At 48.7% G+C, this 16,342-nt stretch overlaps 7 protein-coding genes across 7 annotated transcripts; 5 read left to right on the top strand and 2 right to left on the bottom strand.

Annotated features, from left to right (window-relative positions):
• Positions 1-332: 332 nt before the first annotated feature.
• Positions 333-1,844, bottom strand: TRV_06509 (uncharacterized protein; the record flags this gene model as incomplete). The annotated part of the gene is made up of 3 exons (XM_003019419.1): positions 333-1,183; positions 1,221-1,394; positions 1,550-1,844. The coding sequence occupies 3 exons, from the start codon at positions 1,842-1,844 to the stop codon at positions 333-335; spliced, it is 1,320 nt and encodes a 439-aa protein (XP_003019465.1).
• Positions 1,845-2,306: 462 nt separating this feature from the next.
• Positions 2,307-2,989, top strand: TRV_06508 (uncharacterized protein; the record flags this gene model as incomplete). The annotated part of the gene is made up of 2 exons (XM_003019418.1): positions 2,307-2,758; positions 2,827-2,989. 2 exons carry the CDS (start codon positions 2,307-2,309, stop codon positions 2,987-2,989), a joined length of 615 nt encoding a protein of 204 aa, XP_003019464.1.
• Positions 2,990-3,273: 284 nt separating this feature from the next.
• Positions 3,274-4,059, bottom strand: TRV_06507 (protein required for cell viability Rrp17, putative; the record flags this gene model as incomplete). The annotated part of the gene is made up of 2 exons (XM_003019417.1): positions 3,274-3,810; positions 3,874-4,059. 2 exons carry the CDS (start codon positions 4,057-4,059, stop codon positions 3,274-3,276), a joined length of 723 nt encoding a protein of 240 aa, XP_003019463.1.
• A 901-nt stretch (positions 4,060-4,960) lies between these two features.
• TRV_06506 (uncharacterized protein) lies at positions 4,961-6,040 on the top strand (the record flags this gene model as incomplete). The annotated part of the gene is made up of 4 exons (XM_003019416.1): positions 4,961-5,366; positions 5,434-5,550; positions 5,595-5,840; positions 5,895-6,040. The coding sequence occupies 4 exons, from the start codon at positions 4,961-4,963 to the stop codon at positions 6,038-6,040; spliced, it is 915 nt and encodes a 304-aa protein (XP_003019462.1).
• Positions 6,041-6,666: 626 nt separating this feature from the next.
• TRV_06505 (uncharacterized protein) lies at positions 6,667-7,854 on the top strand (the record flags this gene model as incomplete). The annotated part of the gene is made up of 1 exon (XM_003019415.1): positions 6,667-7,854. The coding sequence occupies one exon, from the start codon at positions 6,667-6,669 to the stop codon at positions 7,852-7,854; it is 1,188 nt and encodes a 395-aa protein (XP_003019461.1).
• Positions 7,855-8,481: 627 nt separating this feature from the next.
• Positions 8,482-9,717, top strand: TRV_06504 (uncharacterized protein; the record flags this gene model as incomplete). The annotated part of the gene is made up of 4 exons (XM_003019414.1): positions 8,482-8,488; positions 8,538-9,053; positions 9,106-9,392; positions 9,454-9,717. The coding sequence occupies 4 exons, from the start codon at positions 8,482-8,484 to the stop codon at positions 9,715-9,717; spliced, it is 1,074 nt and encodes a 357-aa protein (XP_003019460.1).
• A 657-nt stretch (positions 9,718-10,374) lies between these two features.
• On the top strand, positions 10,375-14,358 carry TRV_06503 (mitochondrial DNA-directed RNA polymerase, putative; the record flags this gene model as incomplete). Its single annotated transcript, XM_003019413.1, has 2 exons — positions 10,375-11,004; positions 11,071-14,358. 2 exons carry the CDS (start codon positions 10,375-10,377, stop codon positions 14,356-14,358), a joined length of 3,918 nt encoding a protein of 1,305 aa, XP_003019459.1.
• Positions 14,359-16,342: the final 1,984 nt, after the last annotated feature.

Below are 16,342 nucleotides of genomic sequence, written 5' to 3'. Positions count from 1 at the left end.
GCAGGCAGCAAACTTATATAGGGACTTAACAGCACTTAAGCAGCGGCAGGGCAACTCCACCGGGAGACCCTTGATATTCTTCAGGCAGATGAAGCAGATGGAGCCTGGAGAGATTGGACCGGCCAGGGGTGTAGAACTGGTTTGAGAACTGGCTGCAGTAGTAGGAGCTATTTATTCCGTGCAAAATAACAAAAAACGAATACTATAAAGATAATACACAGTGTCAGAAAGATACGATGCCCTGGCGCCCTTCCCCCCTTGTACCCCCCTGACCCCCTTCCAGAAGAGATAGAGAAATAAGATAGGTAAGAAAAAAGATAAAAGGAGTTGGTTTAGATGAGAAGCTGGAAATTAGCACTCTCCTCGTCCTCCACAAAGGCATCGTCAACGTTGGTGCTGTCTATACCCAAAAGCTCTTCGGTCGTCTTGACCTCATCGTCAAAGTAGCCGGCAATCTTACACCGGGACCACATCTCAGTGCCAAACGCAGGGGGGCCATAGAGCTGCATGTACAACTCTGGTGAGAGGTGGTCTGTTTCATTCTCCTGTCCGCCGGCATTGTTTGTTGACCTGTTCGTCTTGGAGCTGCTCTTGGGTTGGTCAGTCACTTCTCTTAGAGCTGCCAATGCCTCACGACCCTTGGAGTAGCCCAGAGTGCTCCTTGAGCTGGCTACCGCGGCTGTATGGCGCATGGAAGATGGGTTAGTTGGCTCGGTAGTCTTTTTCTGTTTCGTTGTTGTCGTCGTGGTTGCAGTAGCAGCTTTTGCAGCAGCCTTTGCAGCCAGTCTAGCCGAACTCCTAGTCCGTACACTTTCCTTTGGGTCCAGGGCCAGAGCCTGTGCAGCACTCTTTGATCGGAGGGTAGACACTGTTCTCTCTGACCGCTGGGACTTGGTGGTGGCTCGGCTGACAGGTCTAGACTCCTCTGCTTCCGCTTTGGCGTCGTCTCCTTCTCCTTCTAGCTCAAGAGTGCCAATGCTGTCAATCTGCGCTTGAATCAATTCTTCGATGTGCTTGTTATATGCATCATCGAGCTCTTTCTCTTCTCGCTGCTTGGCTGTCAATCCATCCTCACCCACAGAGGTGTCTTCATAGAGCTTCTCCCATCCGCGGGCGAAGTTGTTTCCTTTGAAGTGTGGGAAGGTCGTGTCGTAGGTAATATATCCATCGTCGTCAGGAAGGGCTATTTCATGCTCAAATTAGCATTCTGTAAACCATACCAGACCAAATTGACTCACGCTTTGGCTTTGGAGGCATGTATTCAATCTCCCTCTCAGGCTCCTCTTCCTCCTCCACGGTCACGGTTTTCTCCTGTGCGGCCTGTTCAGGCAGTGGTGCGGCCTTCTTGACCTTGCGAGTCGACCCTCGTTTGGCACTTCTTTGCTTGATCGTCCCTATCGGCATGGTAGGGGCCGGAGTCTGGAATGCCCGTGCCTTTGCATTAGTCGTCTTCATCCCCAGCGGCGCCCGCGTCATGCCTTAAGCCACATTAGCTATCTTATCCCAACACAGCACATATTCAGGTACGGTCGATAGCTGCTTCACTCACCCGCCGGAGTAGCCAACGCCTTCTTCTCCGCACCTTTCCCCTTGCCCTGCAAAGCCGCATTCTCATCCTGTCCCTTGAGCACCACGCTTTTCCCTATCCCAGCGCCCAACCCCTTCCCGAACGTAAGTGGTCTGTTTTCATCGTGAAGAGGGAGTCTAAACGGCGTTTTCGGGGGCAGCTTGCCCGGCGTCTTTGGCAGGAGATGTCGCATTCCCTGGTTCAACGGCTTTGAGGCCGCAGCCGTCTGGTGCGCGTTCACCAGGTTCTCCTGGCCCTGTCCTCTGATAGACAACATCTCTCCAGCCGTGTCGTCTCTCTCTGTCTGTCTGTCTCTATATATCGCTTTAATCAGTATCTCAACCAGCAGTACTCGTCGTCGCGTGGTCGCCGCTCGTCATCTTGGTCCTGTCGTCTGCTTTGCTTGTCGTCCTCTGCCGGCTGCTGTCTCGCCCTCAGTCTCGCCATCGCCTTGCCTTGTTTTCCCTCCGCCCCGTCGCCCCGGCAACCGCGCCAGGGAGAAACATGTCTCACGTGACATACCCACTTCCACTTACGTAAGCCTCCCCCAAAGCTCCTTTGCTCCTTTTCCACGAGTATCAAGCATCATCTACTTCCACCTCAGCAGCAGACGCAGGCAGCCATATTCTTGCCCAGATACTTAACATCCGCAGACAGACCTCGAAGGACACCCATTCCAGGCCCGCACTAGCAGCCAATACAGCCCACACCAGCCCACCATGGACGGCATCAAGCGGGTATGTTTACTGCCTGCCTCCCGCTGCCGCGGGGCACCAGTCTCGCCTGGGGAGAAAAAGAACACCCCGAAAGACCCCCGTCATCCACCAACAGAGCCCCTTCGTCATTGCACCACGATACCCATGCTAACCATGACCTCCCATGGCAGAAAATCGAGAACATGCGTCAGGAGATCGACGACGGCCTGTCAAAGATCGAAGAACAAAAGGCCCGCATCAAAGAGTTAGAGCAAGAAAACCTAGCCAAAGAACAAGAGGTAACCTCTCTCACCCACCGGAACCAGCTGCTTGAGCAGCGGGTAGAGACTCTCGAAGTCACCCTCAAGGAGGCCAAGACCAAAGCGAGCGAGGCGGCTCAAGACAGTTCACAGAATGAGGCCCTGCAGCGCCGTATACAGCTTATGGAGGAAGAGGCCGAGCAGACCGACAAGACCCTCAGAGAAACCAACGAGAAGTGCGTTCACACCTCTCTCTCCATAGTTGCCTGTATATGAGGCATATGTATGCTAATTCTTGTTGCAGGCTACGCCAAACGGACGTCAAGGCCGGACACTTCGAACGCAAAGTCCAAGCTCTCGAGGCCACACGCGAGCAATGGGAGACCAAGTACGAGGAGATGTCGAAGCAGTACGCTGCCGTCAAGGAGGAGCTCAAGGAGCTGGAGCGGTCTATCAGCGATGTCTAAAGCTTTAGAATGCACAAGATAAAAATTAAACCTCTGTCACGAGAGTCCCTTTTGCCCTCTTTCCTCCTCTTGTCACCATTCTACAACATCCATGGAAAATACTCTTTAATTCCGTCTTCCATCACTATGTCTTTTAGTCTTGCTTCGTTCCAGTGCGTTTTTCACCGCCCTTTCTGCTGGAGTGTCATCATATATCCCCTTTACCAGAGTACATAACTGTGCATCAACAATTCAAGTACATTCGTTCTCTATATTCTATAATCCCTATCCAAAGGCGGTATACATCACCCTTTCTTAGCCTTCCTTGCCTCGGCCTGCTTCTTCTTCCTCCCACGCTCCTTAGCCCTATTCAGCTTCCTCTCCAGCGGACTCTCATACTTAAAATCCCGCTTCCGCTTCCGTTTCTTCTTCACATCTTTATTCGGGTTATCCTTCGTCCATATCTTCTTCTTCTTCGACATTCCGTCGTCCTTCTCTTTGGCTCCATCTTCCTCTTCCTCTTCCTCTTCGTCTCCTGAACCTTCATCTTCATCATCTTTCTTCTCGTTTAGTTCTCTCCTCGGCACCAGCCCCTCCCTGGTAGCTTCAATTTCCTCTACCGTAACGGTCGTATATTTATCTTCATCAATATATTCAGCCTCGTAGTCCACAGGCGGCGGTTCGACGATTCCGCCCCATTCTTCTTCCTCGTCATCATCTCCGCCTTGCTCCGAGCCAGACCCAGACTCTTCCCCCGTGGCAGGGAATCCATTCAGCGCCTCCATCTCAGCTCTATGCCGCTTCAACGCTTCTTCGAATTCTGCCTTTCGTTCTTGTCGGATCTAAGCTCAACCATTAGCATTAGCTTTGGTTCATGACCAATTGGAAGTAAATCACTATCCCACCTTCTTCCGGGTCTCTCTCCGCTCCTCCTTTGCTCTTCTTTCTGCAGCCTCCTGGGCCTTTTTTGCGCGCTGTACTTTTCGTTTGTGAAATCCGGTCAGAAACTCTGCGCGGGAATCTGGGTTGAATGATATTTCCTCCGGCTGTGCGGGGGCCGCAATTTTTCGTTTCTTGGTCGGCGGGCGCATTTTTATGTATTTTGTATAAATATAGCTGTGTCAATTAGCTTGTCTGAGCAGTTAATCAAGCATGGAGTTGTCTCATACCAGAAATAATAGCTATTGTTGTCTGTCGAAGTCTAGAGTTGAATTTATTTTATTTAAACTCGCATTTTTTATCTCGGTCTTGGCGCTTGACGTAAAGCTTGGCATCTTCTTTCTACTCCTCTTGCAGTTATTATTATTTCTCATAATAGTTCTATTTATACAGCGATATATTATGGACAACATGAGAAAAGATACTGCGGAATCATTTTCAACTAAAGCTGGAGAAAAGACTCAAGCATATGTAGCTTCTTGCTCTAATGATGGTTGATCCTTGATAAATACGCTTTTTTCAAATATATTTATTTATCTAGCAGTTCTGAGCATCGACTATATTGAATATCGGCAAAAGCACCTCATACTGAAGTATCAATACACACGTTATAGCTGCTGTTTTGTCTAGTTACCATACTGATGTATGTCAATGGACGTCACTAATTATCGAACCACATCTCAAAAACTGTACCTACATATCCTAGCTTTGAAGATAATACAATTGCTCCTTTTCTTATGCACATAACTGCTCAACCACTTCACCCACGATCCCCAAGCTCATTGTATGTGTATTTCTAGCTGTATACACCATTATTAGCTACATTCACTATCAATCCATTTCGTTGTTGAATACCCAAATGCGGCATTGTAACCTCTCCTCAGCTACATCGAATCACGTGACCGTTCCATGGCCCGAACTGCTCGTTCAAAGGACGCAGTTGGGATCGTGAAACTGAATCGACCTGCACCACCAGATACGATAGCCAACCCATCACGATGCAGCTAAAGACGTGCGGGCTCCTGGCCCTCGGCGCCATCATCTCCTCTGTTGATGCATTCAGAGACACATCTCCGTTCTTCCTCTTCTCGACCAACAGGTAAGCATTCGAAACAGGCAAGCCATAAAGTAGCTGCGGCTAACATATATACTTCTTCCAGCTTCAAAACACAGTCATCCCAACTCCAATCCGGGAGGTCTCTGCTTTCGTCAGTCTCGACGGAGCTCTCTTCATGTCCCTCGGACTTTTATATTCTAGTCTCCCAGCCCGGCGTGCATATCCTAGACTTCAGCAACCGGAGATCAGCTCCGCGACTACGAGAACGAGTATTGCAGCAGGATGATCTTATCAAGTCGAGCTTTTCCGTCAGTGAAGTGGTTGGCGGGTTCGATGCTGCATCACTACAAAAGCAGCTAGAGAAGGAGTGCAAGGCCGAGACGATCGTGGTTAACGGTGACGGTAGGTGGTGATGCCTTGCTTTCTCCCGGGCTGCTACCTGCATGGAATACCAACTGACTTTCATTAGTCCTTCCATCAGGATACAAGCACCGACCACAGGTTATAATGGTTGAATTTCCTGCTCTACCGACAGACATCAGCAGGTCGAGCCAGCTCGTTGAAAATGGTCTGTCCCAACAACACTGTACGGCGGTACTTTAACAGGTATATTCTAACCACTGGATATAGATGGATTCCTTGCGACCTTGATCGACCTGCTTCCGTCCTCCAACTATACCGTCCTATACACAACTACTCCACGGGGAACTGAGCCAATCGCCGATGCCGATATTGGCCACTTCGAGATGGGTGGTAGCACTCTCCAGAACCCCCTCACCTTCAAACGGGAGTTCCAGGGTCGATCTTCGCACGACGATAAGCCCAAGAACAAGAAGAAGGGCTCTTTATTCACCGACTACCAGTTCCTAAGCCCAGGTAAGGACTGAGACCTCTCTATAAATAATTCTATTTACCCTCTAACGCGAGTAGGTCTTTTCATGGGCTTGATCACCACTGTCATCCTAGGTACTATTCTCTATGTAGGCCTTTCTGCCTTGAACAGTCTACAGGTCTCGTACGCGTCTTTTGATAAGGAGAATGGGCCTGCTGGCGCTGCTGGCAAGAAACAGCAATAAGCAGTAGTATCTCACGCTTAGAGCTCGGGGTTGGTTTCGTTTTTCTTGGGTCATCTCATTCGTACATTGTCATCTCTCTTGCCTCTGTATCTTCATCAGTATACTTGTTTATGCAGCACGTCTTGTCCATCTATCCAGCTACTTAATATATCATCTTCACTTGAACTTCCCGTTCCTTTTATATACACCAGTCTTGGCGCGCTTTTCCCTTTTGGGCTGTTGTCTCTGCGACTTCAAATCAAACTTGCAGCGGCAAACATCAGAGACAAGACAGCGAGCCGCAAAAGCACCATCGTCGAAGAAGCACCACCTGTCGGCTATAGACACTGATATCCACCGTCTGATCGCTCGTTTCTGGCGCTCCGGCTGCCTCTCGTCCGCTGCCTCCCGTCTATCTCGCGCCTTGACATGGCAGCTCGACTGCTTCGTCTCCGCTAACCACCCCCTTTAATAAGTGAGTAAATAAAGCCGTCACTGGCCCAGCAACAGGAGACTAAACATGATAATCCAGGCTCTTTTCACTCGCTTCACGTCTATTATACTTGGGGCTCGCCATAGGAACTGGTATAGACGCTCGCTAACCCGGACTTGATCTTTTTGCTCAACCAGTCCGAACAACCGCCAACATGAGGCTCTCAGGAGGCAAAGTCTCTCGCTCGACACTCCTCCTATGCTTTCTATTCATATGCCTCGCTCTTTTTGCAGGCCATACGATGGCTCAGGATAACAAGAATCCAGCGCCGGGCAATAACCCCGCGCAACAACCCAATAACGCACCACCACCTCCTCCGGCAAAGACAGATAACCCCCCCAATACACCTGCGTCGAACCCGGCCCCTGCGCCGACTGAAAATAAACCAAATGATGATAATAAACCGGACAACACTGATAATGCACCGAAACCTTCCCCTCCCGCGAATACGGACGACAAAAAGCCTGGTGAGACCGTGAACCTACCAACACTCGGCAGTAGCACCGAAAGTGAGCCATCAACGACAAAAGAATCACAATCAAGTACTTCCATTTCCCTTCCCAGCAATTCTGATTCGGACAGTGGGCCGGGTTTCTCTCTGCCCACGCTTACGGGTATTCCTCAAATCCCCACGGCTACGATCCCGCCTAAAAAGAATGCTCCGTACCTGCAGCATTCCAACCTGCCGGAAGGAACTGTTTTCATTGGCGTGGGAGCCGGGCTTGGACTCATTTTTGTCGCTGTGTTTGCATGGCGTGCGCTCGTAGCATGGTCAATCAACCGCTCTGTCCGCCGTGCTGCCACCGCACACCAAACAGATGCGGCGGCTGCCCTTCTCAACCCGGCCAAGCGCAAGAGCAAGGCCTACCGCCAATCCAGAGGTGGCTCCATGTCCCTTGAGAAACTCCACAGCGGAAATACGTCTAGCAACCGACACTCTGCTATTCACCGCAAAAGCCAACCGCCCAACTCCAGTCTTTTCTTCTCCCCGACTGCTGGAGCGAGCAATTTGCATGCCGCCGGTAATAGAGCCTCAGGATATCTCCCGGCAGGCTATTATGCCGCTAGCGGGGCCACTCCTGGCTCGGGAGCAGGTCTTCAACACAGCCCTTCCTCAATTGGCCTTGCTCCTCTTGGTCCCCAATCACAAGGTTACTCACGAACAAGGTCAACAGGACCAACGCCTCCAGACTCGCCTGCTCTATCACCTAACGCGCGGAGATATGAACAAACTCATCCATCTACAAGCAGTGTAAACCTCTCGTCACCTCCACAGGGCCGCGCACCAAGCGCATACCTTGAAGACCTCTTCGAAAACCACCCCACAGGCCCTCAGCGATAATCTCGCTCGTATATATATAACGCTATAATATCCCGTTTATGCCCCCTTAGATATCCTAGTTCATTCTATCTGCTCTATCTAGACAGCTACATCTTGTTTGATTATTTTGACAGTCATTTTCCCACCCGTTTCATCCGCTAATCTCACCCTGTGAGCGTGCTTGAGTCGAGCTATTTGAGATTAAGGTCTAGCAGGAGTTACTGGTTTCCTTGTCCTATTGTTTTGCTATGCTTCATGGTTGATTGGTTTGTGGTTTGTTTTAGGTATTTTTACTTATATTATTGAAGTTAAAAGAGATCGACTTGGGTCTTTGGATTCGTATCACATCTTCCATTTTCTCCTTTGAGTATGCCATCGCCTCAGAACATTTGAGAACCTAGAAACCAAAGTGCCTACATGAAAAAGATGCCGGGCCTTTTGAGTTGAAGCGCGCGTCTAACTGAAGTCTTGGCATGAATTTATGCATCCCTCCTGATAAGCTTCTTGCCGACGCCGATAAAGAATAAAAAAAAACGTCGAAAATATGGCAAACAGTCCAACACCAAGATCGCAGCGCATTTTCCTTCCTGTAGCTGCCGGAGCCTAGGACTGTATACCGAGATAACTGCTTGTACCTATTACTTCATAATGCCCCGTAAGTCATGGCGAACAATTAAGCGTCCCGCTTGAGTCAGACAGCATAGCTAACAACCATTTGACTGAAGCAGCGGATACCCAGGAAGACGATGATCCTATAACTGCATCGTACGACATATTCATAACTGACTCTCAAATCCGCCGATTACTACTTCAATACCCTGACCGCCCCGCCGACCAACCATACAACGACTCCATCGGCCAAAAACCCTTAGAATTCAGACTTAAGCCCAAGACCGGCCTGGTGGAACTAGATATACCGATTGACACTCAGGTGAACTACGATGAGGCCAAGGGTCTACGGTACGGTAATGCGCTGGCCAAGAGTAGAATTACGCAAGAGAATGGCTCCCATGGTATGGCGGGTGGATTTAATGTGAACGGTGGTGGTATAGGGAAGTTCAAAACAGAGGGTACAGGGGCGGATGATGTGAATGTTTATATGGATATGGACGACGAGGATAGAAAGGCGGGTGTCAAGATGACTACACAGGTCTTGGGAGGAAGGATAAAAAAGCCAGTTGATGGAGATCCAGTTTACATGCTGGGGGCTTTTAGAGATAGTAAGTATTCTCTTTCTGTCTATATGCGACAGTTAACTAATTGGTGCTCTAGATGAACTACATCTTGCACCGCTGGAAGCAGTAGTGCAGCTTCGACCGCAGTTACATCATATTGATGCATATGATGAAGTATCTGTGAAAAGCAAGGCGATGGCCAAGGCTAAGAAGGATATGGATGAGGATTCAACTTCGCGAAATGCTGCCATGGAAGCTCGAGCAATCGACATGAAGGTTAAGTCTGCAGAGACAGAAGGCGCCAGGGCAGTTGGAAACAATGAGCTACTTCTCAAGCTCTTCCAAGACGAGAAGTGGGAGAAATACAGATGGATAGATGAAAACGTATGCATGCTTCCGGCTTCCGTCTGTCCGTCGACAACTGCTGATCTCTACTCTAATATAGGACCAAGAATCATGGGATAAATATGACCAGTATATGTTTAATGAAGGCCTTGAAGAGCCTGTTCAGCTGCAGTCGGCTATCACAGCAGACGATTACTTGGATAGCATGAGCGCTCCCAGAGTCGACCCTACCAGGCCTGAGATGACTGGCTGGGCAATGAAGAGGAGGCAGCAGATACGGAGAGCAAGCAGTAGCCATAAAAAGGGAGGAAAGCCTCAGGCCGAAAATGATGGTGACGATGACGGTGATATAGCCATGACCTAGCTATCTTATAGGAAAAATGTCAACACCTATCGCCTCGTCGTCCGTCTACATTTTTGATCTTTCATAGCCCGTAATTCATCTCATGGATCGTACTTGCGGCGGCCTCTGGAAATTTATATGCGGACCTTAGTTTCTCCGCCCCGAAGTCACTTGGTGATATTCCGTATCGAGACTAGCGCAACTGCTGACCTGCATGTCACGTGAATCAGGAACGAAATTTTTCCACGTCAAAAAGTTTTATGATCTTATCGAGTTTTCGATTCCGACTTCTTCGAGTTCTTCGAGCGAGCTTCAAGGGGTTGGATGCGGCCAAAAACTCCTTTCGTTTCTTTCTATTCTATTGTTGTTTTATTAATTGATAAACCTGATGTTGTTTATTTACTTGTTTGATTATTATTACAATTAATTGTGTCCTTTCTAATTCACTCCTCCGCCCTCATCTCAGCCATGCTCTCCCGCGTAGCCCACAGAAAACATGCCCTCTACAGGCTACGACAAGCTCATGAGCCTCTCGTGCTACCTTGGCTATGCCCGGCACTTTTACGATCTCAGTTGACAACAAAATGCGGTCCAATTCGCCCGATTGCGAAGCAAAATGCGGCCTCGACTATCGTTCAGCTGACCTCCCGTTCTCTCGCAACGGTGAGATGGGGAGCCATGGATGACCATCATTCTACCTACATCCCGTTTGAAGGCTTGGATACGTACAAACCAGTCAAAGAACCGGATACGCTACCCCCTCAGTTCACTTCTCGACCTCCTCTATCAGACCCGTCCGATCCGGTCGATCGAGACGCTTCATCTGTGATCATCCTCAATCCCCTTCTATCCTCGAAACCGACATCTCTAAGAAAGATAAAAAGCATTGGTGGTGACCTCGATGAAATGCTTATCAATTTGGATGTCAGCTTATCGGCTGGGATGTTTAAGCGTGCTAGCCTCCTGCTTCGTCGTCTTGCTGCCGCATACCCCCAGGAATCCCCAGAGTTGCTCGATCTACACAACAAGTATCTACGGTCCATGATAACATACATGATTGTCAATCGACAGCCTGATCTTGTATGGTATGCACAAAGGTGGTATGAGGTTGATATGGGCCTGCTATCGGTTAAGCCTGATGCCATCACCCTTGCGTGGATGCTGCGTATGAGTTTGAGGATGCTAGCTGGCCCAAAACGCGAAAGAACGGTCCGGAGATACTGGCAGTCTGCGGTATCAAGAGGCATCCACGAGGACATTCTTCAATCATCAATCTTACCCGAATCAGAACTTGGTTTGCTTTCCGAGGTAGGTGATAAGTCAGATAATTTATGGCCAAAAACATATGTGGCAAACGCTAATTCAATTTGATAGATCTGCTTCCATGTATCGGAATCTTCTGCAGGCAATGTTGAGCCCGATTTGGCTGGCCCAGATATGGAACTAGATTTGAAACCTAAAGTCACCGACGAATCCGTTCTGCCACCGAATGAAATCCTCAACACCGATCAAAAGGGATTGGGCCTCGAGTCCCTGAGAGAATCTCTCTCACTGTTTAACCCCTCAACCGAATTCACCCCAAAGAAGCTCTGGGGCCGAACACCTGAAGAAAGGGAGCAGAATAGGAAGCGTCTGAGACAAGAACAGCTCGAGAGAGACTCTCTAACATCAGCCATTGAGCGTTGGAGAAAAGAGAGCGAGGGAGTCATCGGACAAAGGCGTCAAGTGGAAGCCAAACTGAATGCATTCATGTATGAATGGTATCAGGGTGTCCTCGGTAAAATCAAAGAAGAATTGGAGCTGGCTAAACGATCGGAGTCGAAAAAGAAACTGACTCCAGAGGAAAGCGAACGTTGCGAATACATCCCATTTCTACTGGCCATCGGTCCAAGCAAGCTTGCCGCAGTCACCATCCTGTCCGTTCTAGGATCCATTGGAAGCTCCGGAATGGACAAAGGCATTAAGCTGAGCTCTCTGTTTACCAACATTGGCCGTGCTGTAAAGGACGAATACATCATCGAAACCACCCGTCGGTCAGCTGTCGAGGAGGCTCAAAGCGAAAATGAGGTTTACTATCTCAACAAGACATTCCGACAAATGAAAGTATACAATTCGACGGGAAAGTTCAGATCTTACATGCAGAAGCACACTAAGGACCAGCCCCCTGTGCATTGGCCTGCTTCTACCGAAATCAAAATCGGTGCTCTTTTATCCTCGATGCTATTTTCTACAGCCGAAATACCTACCTCTCACAAAGACCCTGTAACCGAAAAGGTCACGTATGCAAAGGAGCCTGCATTTCAACACGTTTACCAATTGCAAAAAGGGCATAATGTCGGGTATGTTCAGCTTCACGAAAAGGTGGTCGAAAGGTTACGAAAGGAGCCGTCTGGAAATCTACTAGCGAAACATCTTCCGATGGTTTCAACTCCACGACCATGGGTATCAAACAATCAAGGTGGATTTTTGACCCAGCCGACACAAGTTGTTCGTACTCGACATGATGATGCTCAAAGCCAATATCTACAAGCCGCTTCGGATCGAGGGGACCTGGATGAGCTTTATAAGGGTCTAACTATCCTAGGAAAGACAGGCTGGAAAATCAACCGTCCGGTTTTCGATGTGATGCTCGAGGCTTGGAACTCTGGAGAGGAGGTCGCCAACATTGTTGCTGCCAATCTCAACCTTGCGGAGCTGGAAAAGCCGGATGCGGATGATCACGAGGCTGTGAAGGCTTACTACCGCGCAAAGACTCGTGCAGACAACAAAAAGATGGGTAACCATTCTCAGCGTTGCTACTTGAATTTCCAAATGGAGATTGCGCGAGCATACCTCAATGAATCGTTCTACCTCCCTCATAACATGGATTTCCGTGGACGAGCGTACCCTCTTCCTCCATACTTCAACCAAATGGGAGCAGACAATTGCCGTGGCCTGCTTCTATTTAGTGAGGGACGAGTACTTGGCGAAAGCGGTCTAAGATGGCTAAGAATCCATCTTTCGAACGTCTTTGGATTCGACAAGGCAAGCTTTCAAGAAAGAGAACAATTCGCCATTGACCACGTCGACGATATTCTGGATTCTGCCAACAACGGACTGAAGGGGAAACGATGGTGGCTACAGGCTGCCGATCCATTCCAGTGCTTGGCTGCATGTGTAGAACTGAAGAACGCTCTTAGTCTACCTGATCCAACACAATACGTTTCTCACCTTCCAGTACACCAAGATGGTTCTTGCAACGGTCTGCAGCACTATGCGGCACTTGGTGGTGATGCAATCGGTGCTCGTCAAGTGAACCTCGAACCTGGTGACCGTCCTTCAGATATCTACACTGCAGTTGCTGAGCATGTCAAAGCTTCAATTGCTAGTGACGCCAAAGCTGGGGATCCTATTGCAAAGCTGATGGATGGCAAGATTACTCGGAAGGTTGTGAAACAAACCGTCATGACAAACGTTTACGGAGTCACCTTTATTGGCGCCACCAGGCAAGTTCGACGGCAAATTGAAGATCATTACCCAGAGCTCGCGGAATCCGACGAAATTTCCAAATGTGCAGTTCACGTTTCCAGAGCAATCTTCTCAGCTTTGAATTCCATGTTTAGCGGTGCACACGATATCCAGTTCTGGCTAGGAGACTGCGCCAACCGAGTTACCCGCTCTCTTAACCCCAGTCAAATCGAGGAGATCCGTAAAGAGCTTGACTCACCTTCGAAAACCGATTTGTCGAAGAAATTGAAGTTCAATAACTCTGTTATCTGGACCACACCCCTGAAACTCCCAGTTGTTCAGCCGTACAGGGAAGCGAAAGCGCGTCAGATTCCAACTAGTTTGCAACTCTGCACGATTAAAGACATTCGTGGAGCAAATGAAGTCAACCGTCGAAAGCAACTGCAGGCATTCCCGCCGAACTTCATCCACTCTCTGGATGCCACACACATGATGCTATCTGCTATCAAATGTGACGAGCTCGGCCTTACCTTTTCTGCTGTTCACGACTCCTTCTGGACTCACGCAGGAGATATTGACAAGATGAACCGTGTTCTGCGCGATGCATTCGTTCGCATGCATTCAGATGATATTGTCGGTAGATTGGCTGCGGAATTTAATGCAAGATACTCGAACAACCTCTACCTTGCTCAAGTCCGGCCAAACACCCCACTGGCCAAGAAGATCAAAGCTCTCCGTGCGGCCAAGGGGCGATCAGGAAAGCAGGATAAAGTTTACGAGCTTTTGGAAGAGTACAAACGCATTGAACTGCTCAAGTCAGAAGATCCTGCTGAGCAAGAGCAGGGTCGAAATATGACCACTCCTGGAAGCCTCTTTGCCGCGACTGAGGGGGCGGATGATACCCTGGTGTCTGTTCAATCTCTTGGTGTTGCTGGTATGGGCCACGTTCCTCCTCCAGAAGAGCAGAAGGCACTCGAGGACGCAATGACAGCGGAGAGTAGCTCATCTCCAGTTGACGCGGTACCGGAAATCCCTGAAGTCAAAGGACCCCAGGAATGCGAGGCGGATGCAGAATTATCCACGAAGCCGAAGAAAAAGTCAAAAGCCCAAGCTGCTTCTGTTTGGGTCTGGCTGCCCTTGACCTTCCGTGAAGTCCCCAAGAAGGGTGAATTCGACGTCCGTCGCCTCAAAGAAAGCCAATACTTCTTCTCCTAAATGATACCCAAACCCTCGATTTCCCACCGCATTTTCTCCTTTATACCACTTACCTCGACCCCCTGTATATAATTTTTTTTCCCCATTCCACATTGTGCATTTAGCGGATATTCGATTATCTTCTGTATTTTTGGAACTCTCCAGACGGGCTGCATATCCTGACATCATCTCCTGCACTTACCTTCTCCCTTGTACTTTTACCTTTTTTCTTCACCTTTTCGGATTGTTCGGTGTTTGATTGGTGTTTGGTGTTGAAAAGAGACATGAAGATGGGATGTATACATATGCCTTTATTACTACTTTTTATACGCTTACGCGCAAGGCCAAGACCGGCATGTCGATAGCCGAAATACGACAGCAAAGATGAGCAGCAATCTCAATGAATATACATTTACACTCAACTTCTTCTTGCCTCTTTGTTCCATATTATCTACATCAAAAACAATCTCCCTTGACAGTGGATGATGGGCTAGGCGAATCAACCGATCGTGAGAGTACAGGTTGATGCTGAAAGGGATGGGATGGTCTACCATCTGTCATTGTGTCCCGGCCCGGCCCGTCGTGGGCCGCTGCTTGATGCTGGCTTCAGTTTCAATTTTGCACACAATTTAAAAACAAAGTTCTCCTCTTGATGTTGGTACTCCTGTGCCGTCCCCCAGTTTGGAGTTGTCCAAGTCGTTGCCCAAGGAAGATTGACGACATCTTTCGAGAATACTAACATATTCACCCATTCGAATATACGGAGCTGGACGCAATAGATCACAGCATGTGATGGGTTTCATTAATAGGTTTGGATTTGCCTAAATATGACGGAGTTTTTTTATTCAGAGAGCAAGAGAATAGGGTCGCCTCGATGCCCAGTCCGAATATTGGTTAACCACCCGTCAATAAAACATGGCCGAAATACCCCTAAGCTCGTCTAGCATATCATTTCGCCCCGGGTGCGCATTAATAAACGCATCTGTTCATCTGCTCGACGGCCAGCTTGTTAGTGATTCCTGTAGCCAAAAGGAAGGCTATGCTATCAACAACCCACGTACCTCGCATCGGAAGCAACCCCAGTTAGGCGGGTCACATTCCAAATCAGAAAAACAAAAACGGCTGCAGCTCTCTCCCTATACCATGAACTACGTTAGCAGAATGGATTCAAAGGGTTTATAGCGCTGTCAGCCTACATGGCGGCGCAGATTGGCAGGGCCAGCGGGTGTCTTTGGCAAAGCCATAGCGAGAGCAGCGAAAGTGGCGCAGATAACCCAGGAGGCTTTCATGTTGGCTTTATGTGTTATTTCATGCGTACGTTGAACCCATTCGCTAGAGATTTATAGATTTGCAATTCGCATCTCGATGGCTAGAAGAGGAGCAGGTTTATATAGGCACACTCAGGAGAGCCGGGTAAGCACCTTCCTGCCCTGCTACTATTTACTGTTGCTTTGGACATCTCAGTACTGGGTATAGATATGCATACTTCACACCGGCTAATGCGGTTTTGGAGCTAGAAATAGGGTGTGACTTGGTTTAATCAATAACTAGCTGGTTACCTGCTGGCGTTTAGTAGTAGATATTTGTCAATGCTGTAGCTGCACCATGTTTGCCTTGCCCTTGGTGACTCTGCACATTGCAAAGTAAAGGTGAGTCTAGGTCTGCTGCCTGTTAAAAGCAGTTAATCTAGTTCTATAGCCAGGCTGCAAAGCCCCTTGGCCATTCAAATAGCTAGCCTTATCCAGGGGTTTACCAACCGTTACGCCGCAGCTGCTAGGGAGCTTATAGGATAACCCCAAACTTATATGCAAACAAGTGGATTCAATGGATTTCTAGCAAGTCTGTAACCCTGCAGCCAACCAGGATATCATAGTCAGCTGTCTAGGGCAGATGTTATTAGTAGCAGTGAAGTTTTTATTCTGGGTGTTAGTTGTAGACTAGAAAGACACCGGGAGTATATCATGGAACTGTTGATATCACGGGACTTCACTAGGTGTAGAGACTC

Source organism: Trichophyton verrucosum, assembly GCF_000151505.1.
Source record: "Trichophyton verrucosum HKI 0517 chromosome Unknown contig00718_1.f1.exp, whole genome shotgun sequence".
In the NCBI taxonomy this organism is placed as follows: domain Eukaryota; kingdom Fungi; phylum Ascomycota; class Eurotiomycetes; order Onygenales; family Arthrodermataceae; genus Trichophyton; species Trichophyton verrucosum.
The sequence above is the reverse complement of the archived record's forward strand: the minus strand, read 5'-3'. Positions and strand labels throughout refer to the sequence as shown.